The sequence below is a fragment of the Notolepis coatsorum genome (genome assembly GCF_963971535.1).
Source record: "Notolepis coatsorum genome assembly, chromosome: 13".
Lineage (NCBI taxonomy): Eukaryota > Metazoa > Chordata > Actinopteri > Aulopiformes > Paralepididae > Notolepis > Notolepis coatsorum.
The window spans coordinates 67,169,845-67,191,466 of record NC_140177.1 but is presented as its reverse complement, the minus strand read 5'-3'; the positions used below and the strand labels follow the sequence as shown (position 1 = coordinate 67,191,466).

At 44.2% G+C, this 21,622-nt stretch overlaps 1 protein-coding gene across 1 annotated transcript in view; it reads left to right on the top strand.

Moving 5' to 3' along the window:
• Nucleotides 1-21,622, top strand: part of zanl (zonadhesin, like) — a gene marked incomplete at both ends in the record, with an annotated part of 184,158 nt that overhangs the window by 26,997 nt on the left and 135,539 nt on the right. The window contains 3 exon segments of the mRNA XM_084327694.1: nucleotides 7,931-8,015; nucleotides 16,339-16,479; nucleotides 18,423-18,587. Of these exon segments, the coding sequence (XP_084183820.1) occupies nucleotides 7,931-8,015; nucleotides 16,339-16,479; nucleotides 18,423-18,587 (391 nt within the window).

Below are 21,622 nucleotides of genomic sequence, written 5' to 3'. Positions count from 1 at the left end.
TGTACTCTGCACACGTTGTTTCGCCTACACAATGTATGGTAAATGATGCTAGTGATACAGATGTTATTATGCACCAGCAGCAGCTGGGTCATTCCTAGATTGGAGTTGCCATTTACACCTCCTATTTTTTAAAATGTTAGATTACTTATGTTATATGATAGGAAATAGGTTATGATGTGAAAGTCCTTGAATTTAATTGAATAATGTCAGTACACCATCACTATCCATGTCCCCCTGGCCAACAGGATGGACACTAGCAGGGGGGGGGGGTGTACAACATGGTGTAGATATTCAATAATAGAATATAGAATAACCTGAGATATTTTACAGCTGAGAAAGTAATGTCAGGCTTGAATGTGATGCCATTGTTTTCTAAAATAGACATTACCACAATTGAACAGGGTGGCCAGTGACTATAGGGGGACACTATTTAATTATTTAATATTTCCTTCGCAAATATAGCAATTACGATTTAAACACATTTGATAAACATTTTAACCAGGGAACACAAAAGTGAGAAACATTTAAATTTCATGTATTTCTAATGTATCTTGAATTGAACAATGCAGGGGAAATGGTGAAAGCGCCCTACCAATATACTTTTATAGTATAGTAATATAATATTCTATATATGCTGACACACATAAGCGTATACTATTTTATATGGCAGTTTGTGTGCAATTTTTTAATCTCTATTATTGTTCTCTCTCTGTCTGTAAATGACGAATTCAAGAGATTCAAGAGGTTTATTCATCACATACATACAAGACATAATTATAGTGAAATGAAGGTGGCCATGTCCGCTTCGAGTGTGCAAAAAATACAAATAATAATAATAGAATAAAATAATTGAATAGAAATCAAATAAAATAGACATGATAAAAATAAAGATAAAATACAAAAGGCAATGAGTCCTATACACTTTCTATACAATATACAGTTATGCCCTATGTCACTATGCTATCCTAACTATACTATACAAAAGCATCCAGTTATGTTTTGTTTTTTTCCTTTAATAAAGTGACCTTTTTCCTTGAATGAATGAATGAATGAATGAATGAATGAATGAATGAATGAATGAATGAATGAATGAATGAATGAATGAATGAATGAATGAATGAATGAATGAATGAATGAATGAATGAAAACGTTAGGTTATGACTATAACCAAGTTCTGTTAGTTAGGGGCGATGCTTGGCATCGCTACTGCACTATCTCGCGTACGTGCACGCGTACTGAATAAACCACAAATGTACCTCTAATACCAGTATTAGTCTGACCACACCCCTCATCAGCTTACCTTCATAAGCAGGTGTGTGGTCACCTGCTCTCCTCCTTCCCAAGCTTTCACCACAAGGTGAGGACAAGGGCTGCAGCGGCCGTCCGATGCCAAGCATCGCCCCTAACTAACAGAACTTGGTTATAGTCATAACCTAACGTTCTGTATCGTTAGTGGCTTAGCTTGGCATCGCTACTGCACAAGGGAGGCCAAGCGGAGCCACTTGGCTGACAAATACACCCCGCTGACAGCCCCCCAAAACCATCAGAACAGGGAGGGCCGAGCCCCCCCGACCCCCCCTAATGGAGGGTAGCCCCCCTATTAGGGACGTCACGGGAGGGCGACGGACCCGACCGTGCGAAGAGGCACTCAAGCAACTCAACGCACAGGGTGAGCAGACCGTGGCTTGACCCCACGACTACACACACGCACAACCCGCATGCCACCCGGGAACGAACGGAGGAACAACCTCGTTACTGCCCCCAGAATCACGGGGTCAAGGGCAAACCCAACCCCGTGGCAAGGCCGTAGCAGCGGAGCACGAAGGAAGACCCAGACCCACCAAAAGGACTGGACTCCCTAGAATGGGGGCCCGGAGAAGTCCATGATGCCAGCATCAAGACCCCACCAGGTGGGCACGTAGTGCCCCGCCCCCCACATCGCCAGCGTATTCGGACAAAGGCCCCTCAGTTACTGCACCTGGTATTCCCAGGCGGAACCAACCAGGCCAGAACCTGCCCAGCTTCCGAGATCGGACGAGATCGGGCGTGTTCAGGTCGGTATGGCCGTAAGCCGAGCGGGCCCCGTCCCCCCAATAGTACACCGCCTGGCACACTGACCCTGCAGAATAGGCAGTCAGCATGGCCGTAAGCACACAAAAAAGGTTAACCAACGGAAGCAGGCAGCGCACCGGGGAAAAACCAGGCAACAGGCTGTTAACCCTAGCCTGGAGACTGCGGACGAGACAGGCGCCAGAGGGGACAGCTGAACACAGCCGCCCCGGCGGAAGGAGCGTAAGCTGGCGGTGTTGCATGACCAAGCCTCCATTTAACAACCCCCACCCAGAGGGGTCGAGGCAGAGAAGGCTGACACGATTGGCAGACGTCATGAACGTGCAGGGGCACCCTCAAACGGTGAACCCGGGAGTTGACACTGCTCCAACACACCAGGGAATCAACCACCTCGGTGTTACCCAATGCGGTGGTTGTTCCTATAACCCCTCAAGAAAAAACTCCAAAACACACCTGCGGGTATACACCGGCTATACCGCAGTACAAGTGTTTCAGTTTCCAAAAAGGGTTAACCCAGGCCTACGGGTCGCAAACATCACTTCGGACCGGGCCTGGCGGTACGGGAAGCACAGGGTCACCAGAGGAGGTCAAAAAACCACCCCCACAGGCCCCTCTTCGCCATGCGTGAGAGAGGAGCGAAAAATAATGGAGAACCAGCCCCTAAGCACACCGTACCTGGTATTCCCCGGCGGTCTCCCAACCAAGTACTAACCAGGACCAACCTGTGTAGCGGCCGAGATCCGACGAGATCGAGCGCGTACAGAATGGCATGGCTGTAAGCCATGACGACAGTGCTGAGTAAAAACATACCCAACCAGGGTCTCCATAGCGCTTAACCCTGTGACACCCAGACCGACCTGGCATTTTTCCCCCTGAAAAAAGCCCAAGTCCCTCAGGGTACCAGAACAGCAGATCTGCATCCCCGGCGGACAACGGGTTCAACTGATCCGGACCAGCGTGACCAGAACCAGTCCCGTGCCCTAACCACGCCGACATGCCTACTCCAGGAGAAGGGCAGATATGCGTGTTGATCTTAACATGAAAAGAAGGCGCCACCCAGACGTTCGGACGAACCGCGCCTGGTGGCCCACCCCAAGGGCGTGAGACCCCACTATATATGTTCAGATCCATCCCGTCATCATCCCCCAGACATGAACGAGAATCCGTCGACAACCCACCCAGGTCATGGGATGTGGTCGCCGGAAGAGGAAAAACCCCCATCTCAGTTGCTTTATAAAAACGCTGTTTCAACCACAAGCAACCAAGGCGTGCCAGTCAATCGCCTGTTTACAGCGAGCTAGCACTATACGTGCGTCGGGACACACCCCCATCAATGAACAGGCTATTTAGACCTGTCATTGAATCCCCAAGGCGCCCAGGGGAACGACAAGAGGGGTGTGACACTCCCTAACTCCAACACTTCTGGAATAGAAAGAAGGAAGCATCAACAGTATGTATCCCAGTCTACACAGCCGGGGTAAAAAATGTTCACATTTTTACATCCCACCACCCTCCCATAGGAAAGAGACGGGGATCCCCAGAGAGACTTCCCACGCGAGCTGTACAGATTGAAAAGAATATATTGCACCTTGAGCCATGTAAAAAACTGGTTTTAGGGCCTCCGGGGAAGAGGCACCGAACCCATACACACTCAATAAACGAATTGAATCGAATATACATACAATAGAAAAGGACCCTTCTAGAGGGTCCACTCACTTTGACAATCTGAGGAGGAAGGCTCTGTACTCTGATGGAGGCTTCCTCACATGGAAGAAGGAGTCCGAACTCACAGAAGGCCTGAGTAGGCGCTTGGTGAGGAGGAGCCCTGACCACCCCCCCTGAAAACAGATCCATCACATGGACCTGAACAGCACACGGAAGTCCTACCAACAGAGACGCGCACGGTGACGTACTCTATGGCGGGGGAATTCCTGCGGTGCACACGCCCAATATACCAGGCCGTGGGACCAGGAACTCCCTCCCCCCCCCCCCCCCCCCCCCCCCCCATAACGTGCCGAACCGCCACGTGACGGGAACCTTGAAGGACAGGGGGTGTACCCCTGACCGACAGAACAATGGGGAGAGGAAAGGTTACCAGTTCACCCCTTTACGACCCCACACCCATGATACGACGTAACGACAAAAAGAGAATATGACACAGTCATAGTCAGCTCTATGAAGCGTTTCACAGCTCCACACAGCGCACGAGCTAACCTGCTATCTGATTTTTACTAAGGAAAAACACAGAATAGAGAGGGCTCTAAGAACCCCGGTCCAACATACACATGTGCTTCTGTGGCCAGTACAACCCAGTTGTAGGTCACATGACACACACAACCCATCATCACCTACAAAAAATGGCAAAAACACTCAACAGAGGAACGCCGTTTTTTTCACAATGAGAGAATACATCATTCTTGATTAGTATCGACCACAGGCCTTGCTAAGCACACATGACAGCAACCAAACCAATTTCCCTTTAGGAAATAAGTTTCTCCAGCAGATTTAGCACAACCTCAGCAATCAAGCTAAGAGTTACATCGTATCCCTACCACACAAAAGACACAATTAATGCACAACATGTCTGATAGGAGGTGATAAAGTCCCCAGGGAACCGGGGGGGAAAACACAATCCTCCTATTTTACCCTCAATACGGCCAGTTAAAACAGGAAAACCTGTTAATGTGTGAACTCACTGTTCATTGTCATTACAGTCTGAGAAAGAACATTCTTTTACTCACTTGTCACCAAGCATAGCTTCATAGGTTAGTTGCCTTAGTAGTGAGTACACGGTACACATAAACACCATGATGTTCCTCACACAACAACCAGATCAATACATCACGATCTGCACGGAGAAGCTAACTGCCAGTGACAAAAACAGCTCACACATAACCCGCAACGTATCCCAAATGCATTGCAACAACACACGCTTTGGGAAAAAACACCGTTATTCACAATACATTTAGCAAAGTAAAACCAGAAGACGTGTTATGAGGTCTGGCCAACCCCGTACCTACCCGGAACGCAGATCAGCGAAGTGCAGTCACAAGACACCGTAGAACACAGCCGTCCTGTGTTGTTCGATCCGGGCAGCGTCGCCGCTCCAACCAGTCGCTACAGTCCTCTTTGTTGACGCAATCCCCGTCCAGGCACAGGGCAGGGTCGACGAACATCCCCTGTCAAGGATGACGTCGTGGTCAAGAGTGTAAAACATGTTAAAATCAAAGCACGTTCAACAGAATAGCATCAAGCTAACGGCTGCTCCAACCGTTCGGGTGCTATTGCTTCCGCTCGCGAGACGCCGATCTAACGACGCACGCGATCAGAAGCGAGCTCCCGGCGGCGCGCGAGAAGCTAAGCTACCCCGCGCCAGGCCACTGACCGGCTAACCGTAAGCCATGAACATGTAAACAATGACATAACACTCACCCAGACAGGCCGCCGTTCTGAACCCCTCCTCACTTTTTAAGAGAAAAGAGAAAACAAGACGTCAACACCGCTTCACAACGGTGACATTACCACGTCCGGCGGAATCAGCACAGTACCAACTGGCCTGTATAGCTGACTTTGAACATGAATCTGCCGCTATCGCACATTACATGCACATATCCCCTCGTGAAGGAATACTCTCATTTGGATATGAAAGATGGGGTCTTAACACGGTGACAGAGAGAATCCACTCGTCCAGAACACACAGGGATCACCAGTGTCAATGGTCGCGGCCCACTAGTTAAAACTATAATGGTCGCCAGACCAAGGCCTTCTGTCGCCTAGGCGGCTAAACAAAGGACCCTAGCCTGGGGCCGGTTTCCATAAACTTTGTCAAGTAGCCCCCATAGCACTAACAGACAAGTGGAGCCCGCCAGCAAACACTACTCACCCAACCTGGAACGCACCGCTCCTCACAACAGCGGCATGTCCGACAGTTCAGCTGTGGCCTGACAGGTTTCACCCCAACAAACACAGCAAGGAACTGCAGTTGAGAAGCATGCAGCGGCGTGCTCCCAATACGAAAACCGGTGGAGGGTTTTTAGAATGATCATCATCTTCTAGACACTCCAGTACGAAGACAATATCGCCGTATTTTCTCGAAAATAGTGAGAGAGAAAATAAAGATATGATGTCAACGTATCCTTGTTTCCCAAGCTGTTCCTAATCCAATTTCTTCCATCATGGTGTCAAGTGTGGGGATCTACCGAGGCACTTCTTCCTTGTGATGAAAGCGAGAAGGAGGAGAGCAGGTGACCACACACCTGCTTATGAAGGTAAGCTGATGAGGGGTGTGGTCAGACTAATACTGGTATTAGAGGTACATTTGTGGTTTATTCAGTACGCGTGCACGTACGCGAGATAGTGCAGTAGCGATGCCAAGCTAAGCCACTAACGATACAGAACTTTATTTAACAGATTGCAGAATGGGTACAATACAGTACGGCTCAATACATACAATTGTTAATGGGATGCAGACCTGAGAAAGACGTTTGTCTTGTTTCCATCAGGGTCCCCCATTTTCAATTCATATAGACATTTATGACATACACAACATACATGACATTTATGGCATAGGGACATATAGGTATTTAGTACTGATACATTTGTGACATAAACGGTATTCCAATATACAGTACTGTTACCCCTAGATCCTGACAGAGTATATACATATGATGGGGAGGGGACTGTACATTAGGGGGGGGTGGGTGGGTGGGAGAGAAATATACATACGGCGGGGAGGGAATATATACATGCGGTGGGGAGGAGACTGTCTATTAGGAGGTGGTGGGGGTTTTGGGCATTTACGGTGGCCAGTTTAGAATTGCAGCCTCCCGTAGGTGCTCTTTAAGAGCGGTTTTGAATGTGGGCATGGGATTCACATTCCTTTACAGCTTTGGGTAGGGCGTTCCACATTGTTGTGGCATAATTGCGAAACGTGTTTAGTCCCTTGTTTGAGCCGAATCTGGGTTTAACATGATTTGCTGAGCTTCCTCTGGTGTAGTGGTTGTGGTATTCACTGACCTTTGGGAAGTATTTTGACATGTACATGGGCACCCCGGTCGTATAGTGTATCTTGTAGACCAGGCCCATTGCAAGTTGCTGTACTCTGTCGTCTACTCTAAGCCATCCTAGGTTGTCAAAGTGGGCAGGGGTGAGGTGGGTTCTGGGGTTCAGGTCAAGTAGTAGTCTGACCAGTTTGTTTTGTGATGTTTGTAATTTTGTTTTAAGCGCCTTTGAGGTGCTTTGGTATCATGAGGTGCACGCATAGTCATAGTACCCTTGACCTCTTGGAGGACTGTATTCGCCCTCATGTATGATGCCATTCATTCTTTCTATTCTGCCCCACAATGTAAAGCGACATCCTCTTTTGCTGTTACTGTTAGCAAGCATTAGCGCTTACATTTTCTACCAAACAGCTGTTATGTCAGCTACCAAATGTTACAGGTAATGCTAGCTAGTGTTAATCAAAGATGGTCTTTGACAGTAGCTAGCGTTAGCTGCACCATTGCTAGCTGACATTAGCTCAAATCTTTGGTAGCTAATGCTAGCTAACAGCAAAAGAGGATGTGTTAGACACTTTGCATTGTGGGGTAGATTATAGTGCTGTCAGGCGATTAAAAAAAATTATCTAATCTAATTAATCGCATTTTAATCGCATAACCATTTTATGCCTGATATTCTGGATATGTCCGGATGGCAGAATTCAGTACTGTATCTACAAAACCTTCTGTTTAATCATCTTCGATTAGGAGGGTTGAAGACATCAAACATGTGGGCAGCCATGATACAGTGACATATAGGCCTAGCCTACTGCTAAAATCATGTTAATAACTTTATTTGTATGTTGTTTTCTCTTTGTCTTTAGATTGTGTTTGAGGCTCAGAGAGGCATGAGCGATTCATGTGACACAGCCCTGGACAACATTGTCATCAGCGAAGGAGCCTGTCCATGTGAGTTCAATGGAATATCACTTTACACACACACACACATGCACGCACGCACGCACGCACGCACGCACACACACACACGTATATATATATTATATATAGACATACATTTTTATTTTCTCACCTGTTTTTACTATTTTGACACACAAAAAACATACAGTAGGCCTACACAAAAACTGTATCACTAATAAAACATTTATTTAATCTCGATAAATCATTGAGAGCAAGCTCTCATTTACAATGTCGAGAAAATACATCACACAATATAAAAGGTGCAACAACAAGAGGAGTAATACTGTAATACTGCACAGGGCCAGTTCAACAGTGTGGAGATATAATCACCAATAATGGACTTGTATACAAACAGATGCCAGTGATGAGTGCTATATCCTCGGTGATAAACCAGAGGGCAGAATGGTTAGAATACAGATTCTAAGGGTTTAAGAATAAAATAAGCAGCATATCTGTAAATTACATCTCAATAATCTAAGACAGATAGAAGAAATAACTTCAATAACCCCCTTTTATTATTCATGGGAAGTTGGCTCTATTCCTATACAAGAAACCACTTTTCTGCCACAGTTTACATACACGATTATCTACATTGTACTTAAATGTAAACTTCCCATCGAGCCAAATACCAATATACTTATACTGTCTCTTTCAATATCAGACTCATTCACAGTGGATATATGGAGACCATCATAATCAATGTTTTTGTCTCTGTATATATATATTTACACTACTATCACCAACATCTAAGAAGGGAGATCCCCCCTTGAATGGCCCTTCTAAGGTTTCTCTCCTCCACACTGCCTGTGGAGCTTTTTTCCCTATTGTTAGGTTTTAGTGAGTTTTTCCTTACCTTCGCGTGGAGTATGTCTGGGAGTGCTTGCATTCTTTCATTTATTTGCATTCATCTAAAAATGTTTGGACCTTATGGTGTTCTTGTTCTGTTCTTGACTTATTGTTATGTTTTCTTCTTGACTTGTTTAAAGAAGACCTGTACGGCCCATGGGGACATTAACGTGTGTTGTAAGGGCGGAGCTAGGGGGTGGCTACCTGGGCTCAAGCCCCGGATGTATTCTGAAAAGCCCCGAATCTATTTAAATTTTTTTTTTTTTTTTTTTTTTTTTTTTACAATTCATCATTGTTACATGAAAATATGTTTGCACCAGATTTAGCAGAAGATAATTTCCATCTGTGGTCTATCCAGCTGCTAACTGTATTTGAGTGAGTTAAGTCTTGGTGTTATGGTAGACTCAGACCTAAGCTTTAAATCACAATGAACAAGTTGACAAAAACTTAATTCTTCCACCTTAGAAACATAGCTAAAGTACGGCCATTTATAAATCAAAAGGACGCTGAAAACCAGATCCATGCCTTTATCTCAAGCCAACTCGACTACTGTAATGCACTCCTTACCGGCCTCCCGGAAAAATACGATGATAACTATTTTATTGCAATGCACTATTGCATTATTTTATTCTATTTTACTAACTATTTTATTGCACTGCACTATTTTACTTTGTATCAGTGAATCATAGACGCCTGGCCATAAGAGCATTCGGAGCATCTCTGCTCTCCCACTATTGAACTTGGGGGAGCAAAGGTATGATCTTGCTCCACCACTTTTTGATTATATGAAAAATATCATATATCCCCCCCAATATATAAATCTAACCATAACTACGTTATGGTTAACTGAGTTTTATAGTGAAAAGAGCAGCTTTATTGGTCAAGATTGAAGGCTCTATATTGCAGGAAATTGCACGTACAGGTTCATTCAATTCAAACAAAATCTGTCGTGGAGCGGGTAGTGCCAGACCCCCTCCAAACCACCCCTTGCCTGCCAAAAAAAAAAATTAAATAAAACATTAAAATAAAAATAGATTTTAAGAAAAAGAAGAAAAAAAAAAAAAGGGGGGGCCCATCTGGGCTAAGCCCCGGATCTCCTACAATCCTAAATCCGCCCCGACGGGCCTTATAAATAAATTTGATTTGATTTGATTTGATTTAATTTTTTGCATTGAGCACCAATTTAAGATCAATTAGTATGTCTTGCAGGATATTAAAAGAGAGTTGCAGGCTCTTAGTGGCCTGGTGTACAGAAATTGTGCCATCCGCATAAAGATGAGCCTGAAAATTACCTAATAAAGAAATTACATTATTAATATTTAAATGGAAAAATAAAACAGGGCCCAAAATAGATCCCTGCGGATTGATTGATTGAAAATTGTAATAACAGATTGCAGAATGGGTACAATACAGTACGGCTCAATACACACAATTGTTAAGGGGATGCAGACCAGATAAAGACTTTCGTCTTGTTTACATTAGGGTCCCCCATTTTCAATTCATCATAACATTTATGACGTACAAGACATACAGATGTACACTACTGTGGGACACCTTTTGTGATAGGTAAGAAGTCTTTACCTATTTTTCCACATTGGGATCTCTCAGACAAACCAACTGCAAGCCTTTGTGTCAAAACCAATACTGTATAACCTTTGTAAAAGAAGAGAATGGTCAACTGTATCAAATGCCATTAATCAATCAAACCATTATGAATTGAAAATGGGGGACCCTGATGTAAACAAGACGAAAGTCTTTCTCTGGTCTGCATCCCCTTAACAATTGTATGTATTGAGCTGTACTGTACTGTACCCATTCTGCAATCTGTTAAACCCTTCAAGGTCTAAAGTAACTAGCTCCACCTTCTCAGAATTTTCCCTTTTTTTTTGTTGCATAATGTAAAATTACAGATTCATACCTTCAAAATAAGCCATCAATTGTCAAATTTGAGATGATAGTTTTCAATCAATGTCCTATCAAACATTCTGGTAAAATCCTAACTACTTTTCAGGATAGGACTTGAACTTGATCCAAGTTCATTCAGCTATCTGATGAGAGAACTACACTCCCAGAATTCAATGTGATCATTGTCACTAGAACCATTTCACACCTGGAGCAAAGGCCCAGTCATTCCAAGTCAAGTCAAGTCAAGTCAAGAGTTTTAATTGTCACGGCATACAGGTATACAATGAAATGCGGGTGGTCTTGCCCGCGACGATGTGCAATACAGTGGTACAACATATAATAGAATCCAATAAAATACAGTGGTACAACATATAATAGAATCCAATAAAAACAACAGTGCAATAAACAGGTAACATGGTGTGACATCTCGGTATCTGTACATAGTATTTACAGAGCATATAGGACATGCTAGGTAGCTTTAGTAGTGCAATACACTGTTCCTGTTGTTATACTAATTTAAAGTGGCCTTTCCTCTTGGCCATAAGTGTGCATGTGTGCGGCATGAGTGTTAAAGTGGCTGCTAGTGTGTGAGCGTGCTCAGCGTGCGTGTCGTGTGTGTGCTTGTGTGTGGATAGTTCCGTTTCTGTGGCTCTCAATGTTCATTGTTCAAGGCTCTGATGGCCTGGGGGAAGAAGCTGAGCCTAAGCCTCTCCGTCCTAGTAGCTGGGGTTCGCAGGCGTCTGCCTGACCTCAGCAGCTGGAACAGGCTGTTATTGGGGTGGTGGGGGTCTTTCATTATTCTGCAGGCTCTGGATTTGCACCTCTTGTTGTATAGAACCTGCAGGGTAGGTAGCGCAATACCCGTGGTACGCTCGGCTGAGCGCACCACTCTCTGTAGGGCCTTCTTGTCCTGTGCCGTGCTGTTTCCATACCAGGCAGTGATGTTTCCGGTCAAGATGCTCTCTACAGCTCCTGAGTAGAAGGACTGGAGTATCTTCCCCGATACTCTGAACTTCCTTAACTGTCTCAGGTGGTAGAGGCGCTGTTTCGCCTTCTTTACTACTGTGTCTATGTGTGTTGACCATGTCAGATCCTCTGAGATGTGGACCCCCAGATACTTGAAGCTGCTCACCCTGTCCACGGTAGCCCCGTTAATCATCAGTGGTGTGTGTGTCTCCTGCTGTCCTCTCCTATAATCCACGATCAGCTCCTTGGTTTTACCAATGTTCAGGAGCAGGCTGTTGTCCTGGCACCAACGTTCCAGTACCTCAACCTCCTTCCGGTAGGCCTTCTCGTCGTTGTCCGAGATCAGCCCCACCACCACCGTGTCGTCTGCGAACTTCACTATGGAGTTGGAGCTGAACTTAGCCACACAATCGTGTGTGTAGAGTGAGTACAGCAGGGGGCTTAGAACACAGCCCTGGGGGGACCCGATGCTCAGGGTGATGGTGTTGGAGGTCTGACCCCCCACCCTGACCGCCTGGGGTCTTTCACTCAGAAAGTCCAGTACCCAGGCGCTCAGGGCGGAGCTCAGACCTAGCTCGATCAGCTTGTCCACCAGTCTGGTGGGGACTATGGTGTTGAACGCTGAGCTGTAGTCAATGAACAATCAATTCCTTTGTTATTCCAGTGCATGGACCCAGCAGGAGGCCTAGCCTAGCGACAAGCGGCCACTACATAGTTGGGTATTGAAAAAATGCTCATATCCAAAAGTAGTAGATAGATATAGGTCATACATGTAGGTATGCACTTGTCCTAATATACTAACCTACACTGTAGCACTCAACACTTTGATGAACATTGTTACTCAGCTGATAGAGTTGTGCCCTTCCTCAATAAAGCCCGAGAGAGAGAGAGAGAGAGAGAGAGAGAGAGAGAGAGAGAGAGAGAGAGAGAGAGAGAGAGAGAGAGAGAGAGAGAGAGAGAGAGATGGTATTTACAGTACTGTACCATATCACATACCATATCACCTTTTGCAGCATACCATGATTACTTATATTGAGATGTTTCAGTACAGTGGATGGTACAGTATATACAGTAAAGTACAGTATATATAGTACTGTAAGAAAAAGAAGCAAACCAATAACAATTTGTGGTTGTATTTCTCTAGAATGAGAGAGAGAGAGAGAGAGAGAGAGAGAGAGAGAGAGAGAGAGAGAGAGAGAGAGAGAGAGAGAGAGAGAGAGAGAGAGAGAGAGAGAGAGAGAAAGAAAGAAAGAAAGAAAGAAAGAAAGAAAGAAAGAAAGAAAGAAAGAAAGAAAGAAAGAAAGAAAGAAAGAAAGAAAGAAAGAAAGAAAGAAAGAAAGAGAAAGAAAGAAAGAAAGAAAGAAAGAAAGAAAGAAAGAAAGAAAGAAAGAAAGAAAGAAAGAAAGAAAGAAAGAAAGAAAGAAAGAAAAAGAAAGAAAGAAAGAAAGAAAGAAAGAAAGAAAGAAAGAAAGAAAGAAAGAAAGAAAGAAAGAAAGAAGAAAGAAAGAAAGAAAGAAAGAAAGAAAGAAAGAAAGAAAGAAGAAAGAAAGAAAGAAAGAAAGAAAGAAAGAAAGAAAGAAAGAAAGAAAGAAAGAAAGAAAGAAAGAAAGAAAGAAAGAAAGAAAGAAAGAAAGAAAGAAAGAAAGAATTATTATTATTATTATTATTAAATAAAAAATGCTCATATCCAAAAGTAGTAGATAGATATAGGTCATACATGTAGGTATGCATTTGGTTACACACACACAGAAGTATTCTCAGAGGGCATTGTGTGTATCACTATAAAAAAATGAAAAAACACAACTGGAATAGAATATCACACAATTTTATTAAAAACACATAGAGAATAATAATCAACAAGAAACATCAACTGTATCAATTGTATTGTACAATGAACAACCCTATATATCACTTTTGGATTACAATAGTAATACAAGGTGCCTCATATGATATTTGGCAGAGAGCGCGACCACAATGAATTTAGGCAAAATCTACAAAAAAATAAAATGATGCACATGTATAAAAAAAAAAAAAAAAAAAAAGTGTCTCCTCATGGTTGTATCTGCCTGTTCTGTATCACACTAAGTGATATGTGAAAAATCAGTTCCTGTCTGGAATGATACAGAGGGCCATACCACATTCACAGCACTTCCAGGGGGTCTTCATCTTACAATGTACGCAAAACAGGCGGCCAGCCGTGGCCTTCTGGGATTTATCTGCCTGTTGCGTGATCGCAACAGGTGAATGGTTCCTTGGTAGGCGGTCCACTGGTGCTGTGGGTAGATTGTCCACTGCCGTGGGTAGGTTGTCCACTGGCACCTGTACAACTGTGACGCCACACAGCTCAGCTACCAGCTCCTGCTGGAAGACCAGGTGGGTCATCGGCTGCACCTGCTGCTCTCTGCAGAGCTCCATGTGAAGAAGGTAGGAGTTAGTGGTGGCAATGTCCAGATAATGATAGAGCAAAGTCCTGTACCATCGCATGGTCTTGTGGTGTGCAGAGTAGTACTGGATGAGTTGGTCAGACAAATCAACGCCTCCCATGTACTTGTTGTACTCCAGGACAGGTGTTGGGCATGCAATGTTCTCAATGGACCAGGTCTCACTGCGCTTGTTTTTTATTCTCCTCAGCACAGTTTTTCCAGCGAATGACTCGTGGATTGTGGAGCAAACAGAGACTTCACGTGTGTCCATCCACTTCACAAAGACCAGTGGGCCATCACGTAGCCACCTGATGGTGCCCCTAGCATCCTTCTTTTTGAGAGCATTCACCTCTGTGCGGGGGCATTCTTTTCTGTCAACTCTGCACGTTCCACATGCTCCGACACCCAGGCTATGCAGATCCCTGAAAAGCTTTGGACTTGTATAAAAGTTATCGACATACAAATGATATCCCTTGCCCATGGGTACTTGCTTGAGGTGTGCTGGCTTTATCAGGGACATGACAGAGTCATACGCCAGTCCAATGCCTGATTTGAACTTTGACTTCCCGGCGTAAACAGCAAAGTCCAAAGTGTAGCCATTGCTACTGTCAGCCAAAACAAAAAGTTTGAAGCCCCACTTCGTTGGCTTGGCTTTCATGTACTGCTTCATAGAAGTATGGGCCTTGCTTGCAACCATCCTCTCATCAATGGAAATGTTTTGCCTGGGGTGGTAGAGCGTTTTGCATGCAGACCTGATGGTCTCCATAAGGGGCTTCAGTTTGAACAGGCGGTCATAGTCTGCTGGCCCCTTCTTTCTGTCATTCACAACATCCTCATCCGGATCACTCATGTGGACGTTCCAAGATATCGTTCGGAACCTGTCCCTTGCCATGACAGTGGGTGGAAATGATATGCTGAAAATGGTGATCTTTTTCCAGTACTGTTGTACTCCTGGCAGTTTCAGAATTGCCATGTAGAGAATCAGTCCGAAAAATGTGTACAACTCATTGGTGTTGATGTCAGTCCATTTATATTTTTTGCCACTTGCCTTGCTCTTTGCAGCTTTTTTGTTTGTGTTCCTGACAAGTGTTTCCACTGCATCGTTGTCTATGTACAATTTGAATAAGTCCAGTGGTGTATACTTGCAGCTTGGGTTCAGTTTATGTCCAGGTTCTCTTGCTGGTGTGAACCGTATAGGCTGCGGAGCTGTGTCGTGGTCCTTTTCTGTTTTCCAGGGTTCATTCCAGGGTATGGCTGCTGTCGCTCTGGGCCTGGGTGTGTTTGCTCCAGGCCGCCGACGAGGGCCACCGTGCTTGACCGCAGGAAGACGTGGGCCACCGCCTCTGGAAACCTCTGCTTCTTCCTCTCCTGGTTCACTGATAATAATGAAAAACAATGATTTATAATATTTCGTTTGGCCACACAACTCTCAATCAATCAATAAAACCCAGAATAAATAATGTGTATTATCACCAACCTAGTATTATATTATTATATATAGTGTACTCACTTTTCAACGGAATCTATGGCGGCCATTGGTATCATGGGGGTTTTTGCTCCAGGCCGCCGACGAGGGCCACCGTGCTTGACCGCAGGAAGACGTGGGCCACCGCCTCTGGAAACCTCTGCTTCTTCCTCTCCTGGTTCACTGATAATAATGAAAAACAATGATTTATAATATTTCGTTTGGCCACACAACTCTCAATCAATCAATAAAACCCAGAATAAATAATGTGTATTATAAAGTTTTCGATCAATCAATCAATGCTTTTGATAGCTCTATAAATAAGGCAGTGTAGTGGAAAATGTACAGCAGCACAGTGCTTTCTTTTGTCAAGAGCGAGTAATATATAATGTGGAACTAAAGTAGTATAGCTTAGATTGTTTCTCTCTAAAACCAGATTGGTGTGGGCTCAACACAGAAAACATTGAGAGAAAAGTATTGAGTTGGTTATAAACCAATGACTCCGTGATTTTTGAGAGACAGGATAGATTTTAGATTGGATAATAATTGTTTAGATCACTTTTATCTCCACCTTTATGCAAGGGGATTTAGCCTGTTTCTATACACTATAGGAACTATACCTGTTGACAGCGAAATATTAAATATATGAGTCAATCACTCTGTAATTAAAGGGGTACCTAATTTAAACCTTGACATGTTTTGTCAACAGCTTGCGTGACTGGCTGTGATTTTGACAGCGGTGACCAGTGTGGGTGGACTGCAGATCCTGAGATTTATGGCTTTGAACCATTTGTCGGGCCTACAGACACTGACGGCACAGGACCGGATGATGACTTCTCCCAACCCGGATGTGAGTAGCTATATTTTAATTAAAGCCCCAATCCATAGTTTTGTTTGACCATATGTTTGTACATGAACAAATTGCTTTTTGGAAAATGTTTAATCATAAAGCAGATTACCAGTATAGGTTTATTTTACTCCATTTACAGACACAAACATTTTACAATACAAATACAATTAAAAACTCATATTTACTTGTTATCTAGTGTTTGTCCTTCTAACAAGGGCTGAGTCAATCAAGATAATCGAGAATAGAGTCTCCATTGATATTTGTTTTGGTGCTGGGGCTACTACCCCTTTGTCTTACGTTTGGATCACTGATTGGGCCTTTAACACTGTGTTTGTTGTACCGTATATATTAACTAATTCAACGCCATAGCCAGCGCCCATCTCTGCTCTCTAGCACCAGCTTTCCATTGCCTATTTTCACGCCATTTTACGATCTTTGCGGATCTATTGTATATTCTATATTATAGCTATGGAGAAAATAGTCAGGCTCATTTAACAGACACTATTTGTAGTCCAATATGTAATTTTTTTTTAATTTTTCATATATACGTTAGCGTGTTATCCCGTGGTGAATATGGTATAGTTTCAGAGTGATCCGGGCTAATTCCTGGTAGCTGAGTTATGGAGCGCTATGTGCATTTTGCGAAAGTCGTTCGTGTTGCTCACCTGGACACGATATTATTTCCAAATCAAAGGTATATAATAGGTATTATGTTTCATCATGAAGGCATCAAAGGGGGGGGGGGGGTCGTTTTGTGATGCTCTGATCGTCAGCAACGGCATACGTTTTGAATACTACATACGTTGATCGTTGCGATCGATGTGAAATCATTGTAGGATCAAAGTAGGATTGATGTCATATAGTCCTTACCTTTGCTAGGAGTTATTCCAAAATGAATATTCCAATTGTCTGATCCCGATTTCCAGTATTGATGTCCATCGGGTCCCTGACATGAAATGGCACAAAATATGCATCAAGTGTGCTGGACGCATTCCAAGTTGCTCGAATGAAGCGTTCCAATTGCCCGGGTCCAAATTTTCCGCCCGGACCATATAAAATGTAACACACAGTGTGAAATAAGGTTTCAAAGGGTAGGCGATACTGCCACCTAGCAGGATTCGGCCGGCATTGCACTCTCGAGGTCTCAGAATGAGTTCCAATGATAACACCGAGGTCCGTGAGAGTGTGTAGAATATTAAAATTGAAGAAAAGAAAAAACGATCTAATAACGAGTATACTCGTTATTGGCGGTCAACCGCTGGCGGTCAATAACGAGTATACTCGTGATTGGTGCAGAAAGTGTTAAGTGATGAATTTCTTGATGGATACTGTACATCACATAAAAAGTCTTACAATATAATGAATTGCTGTTTAAAATGGTAGCCCAAATCATCCTATTTCGATATTATGCTATGATGTAAACAGAACATAATATTACTGTCACCTGAGAATAGGTTAAATGCCATTAAGAAAAATAAGCTTTGAAGGAATTACCAAATTGTAACAAATATTCTTCAAATCAATTGATTAACAATCATATCTAATCCTTGTCTTTTAATTGACCGTAAAGCTGTTGCAATAACAAAAGAATAGCAAAATCCCCATGTGTTTCAAATCAAATCAAATCAAACAAATCAAATGTATTTGTAAGGCCCGACAACACACGTTAATGTCCCCATGGGCCGGACACGTCTTCAAGGAGAAACATAACAATGAGTCAAGAACAAAACAAGAACACCATAAGGTCCAACAAATTTAAAATAAATGCAAAATAAATGAATGAATGCAAACACTCCCAGACATACCCCACGCGAAGGTAAGGAAAAACTCACTAAAACCTAGCAATAGGTTTGCGACTTGCTAACGATGCGACGTTCTGATTACACCGAAATAAAATGGTGAAAAGTATAAAAGGTCAACTCATCTGGTTCCTCCCTACCTAGTGGGGTACTACATGCTGATGGATTCTGCTTACACTGTGGCTGGAGCGGAGGCTGAGATCAGAAGTCCTTATGTCTCCTCCTCTGGTTGCCTGGACCTGACCTTCCATTACTACCTGTATGGAACTGCCACCACAATGGAGCTCAGTGTTCACGCCATTACTGACGGTAAGATGACAAGATGATCATCATCTTGATTGACATGTGAAGATCAGGGTGAAGATCGCTTGTTTGGTTTGATCCTTCCTTTCTCCTTCTTCTTCCTCTCCTTTTATTTATTTATTTATTTATTTTAATTAGTCTTCTTCTCTTCATTATTCCTCTTATTTTACTCCTCCTCATTCTTCTTCCTCTTCTTCTTGTCCTCATCGTTCTTCTTCTTTTCCTAATATTCTGTCTGTCTCCTCAGGCGGTAGTAACCTGTCTGTCTCCTCAGGCGGTGTTACGACCCTGGCTCAGAGGGAAGCAACATAAGGGCACACAGACACCAATGGTCTGTGTTTAAACCAAAAGACTATAACTATTATAATATCTAGCACAAACTAACGATCAATGTGGTGTAAGATAGGGAGACACTTGTTCCAACAGTGTCTTCCTGGTAGCAATCTCCGTGCATGTGTGGGTGGGGAAGTGCCTTTGAGCCTGCCAGGCAGGTATCCAATTAGCAGCAATCAGCTGAAACACAGGACACAGGATTAACCAAAACATGGTACATAACATTTCCCCCACCAAAATGGTTGCCCAGGAGGCAACCACTACACATCAAACCACCAAACAGTGAGTCACTACCACAAAGCGGTAATGGGTCGGCCCCTGTCGAACACGACCATCAACCTTGTCGAATGCTCCCCACTGTGGAACATTCGACAATGCTGTTTAAAACAAAAAACAACACTGTCCCGACTCTCAGGCAAGCGAGACCTCACAAAAGGTTCCTCCACTGCGGTATATGGCTGGAGTGGGGCAGGTTCATCCTCCACTGAGGCGTAAGGCTTAGGACCCCATCGACAAACCAAGACCTTATCACATATGAGCTCCATTTCAACAGGCCTCTCCACCGTCAAAAAGAGACTGCAAACCAAAATCAATATAAGAGCTAAGCTCACTGCGCTCAACAGGACAGAACACAGAAAAACAAAAATCATAGGTCTCTGATACCACCACAGCGCCCATATCCATTCCTCCTGGCACTGGCAGTTCAGGATACTGCAAATCGTGAACATCCAGAGTAGGATGCACCGCCTCAGGTACGGCCCCACCGTTCCTGGACCAAGGCAATACATCAGTCACAAAAGCATCTGGAATACCATCCAAAATGGCGTCACACAAAATAACATTGTCATGATCAAAATGGTTGCCACTCATCAGACCAGGTCGTGAAGGCGGCTCCTGCTGTACAGGACACAGGTAACTAGGTTGACTAGCATACCTAGCATACCCAGTGCCTGGCAGAGAGTCAGTGTGGACACGTGAATCAATATCAGAATCATCAACTGACATACTGGGATCATCCCTGCCCACAAGTGAAACATCATGAACAATAGAGCTACTGTGGGAAGGCTGGCAGCCTAAGCCAGGCCTTGTAGCCTCTTCAACTAGAACGGTGCCACATGAATCAACAACATTTCTCATAGCATCCTTCCCACACTCATCCTCCAATTCGTCCATGGCCTCAGCCACCGTACAGGCTGGGAAGACCTCGAGACACTGCGCTGCCAGATCATCTCCTGCCACATGCATATCCGGCACGCATGTCACCTTCGGTTCCACCACCAGGCCTGACACAAAGGCACAATCAAGAAAATCATTATGCAGAGGTACATCCACAGTGTGCATTCCAAAATTCTCAACAGGGTCACTTTTCAATTCAACAAAGAATGTGTCACTAAGTGTAACGTCACAATTTGAGTTGACTGTGGCTGTCACTTCTGTCCTTTGACATTGCCCGTGTTACAGCACACACAGGGAACACTCCTGGATGTTTCTGTGCCAGCTCATCAGGGACCTCAGAAACCACAGGGATGGGAATTACAACTGGAGTAGCCAGCACTTTGCCACCAGCCAAATCATTCCCTAGAATGAAGGACACACCTTTTATGGGAATGTGAGAACATATCCCCACGACAACATTGCCTGATACTAAGGGAGAGTTGAGTGTGACCTCATGCAAAGGTGCATCCACAAAGCCTCCTCCAAAGCCTTGAACAACGGCACCGGAATGCAATGACGACTTTTCTGAAAACGGCAAAATCCCCTCCAGAATGAGGGACTGAAAAGCTCCTGTATCTCTCCATATTGTTATAGCCTGCTTTGACTCTAGTGCATCAGTCAGGGAAACAAATCCATCCATCATAAATGTTGAGGAGCCCTCAAGCTCTTTGTTCGCACCTTTGATACTCCCCCCATCACCCTCTAACGTCGGCATAGGTGTTCTGCATACGGTTTCCACCAGAGCCACAGTTTTGACATTTCTCTGTTCAAGCACAGGGCACCCAGCAACGATATGACCAGGCTCCTTACAGTAGAAACATATAACCCCCTCTGGGAATGCACTAGCAGAACCACCAGGCCTCGGAGTAGAAGTAACCTGATCAGCAGACACAGGTTTTGGGAAACGGCCCCCCTGAAAAGGACGCCTACCCCTGGACTCAACACGCTATTCCTCCACAAAGACGGACTTGTGTGTCAACACAAACTCATCAGCCAAGACAGCAGCCTATCTTCAATACCTTACGCTCGTTTAGATGAATGGAAACGGTATCAGGAACACATCTTTTAAATTCCTCTAGGAGAATCAACTGTCTAAGCTGCTCCTTTGACTCTGCCTTCTGAGAGGTGCACCATCTATCAAATAGGTTCTCTTTCTCTTTTCCAAATTCAACATACGTCTGTCCCTCCGACCTGCGATAGCCTCTAAAACGCTGACGATAGGCCTCTGGGACTAACTCATAAGCCCTCAATATGGAAGCTTTAACAAGCTCATAGTCAGCACTTTGTTCAAGGGACAGAGCAGTATACGCCTCCTGCGCCTTACAAACGAGGACACACTGCAGCAGCAGCGTCCAGGCCGTATTAGGCCACTCCAACGTGGTTGCCACCCGTTCAAAAAGGGGAAAGTACCTATCCACATCCTTCTCAAAAAAAGGAGGCACCATCCTAATATTTTTGCCGACATCAAAAACGGAACGCGACTCTGAAAGCAG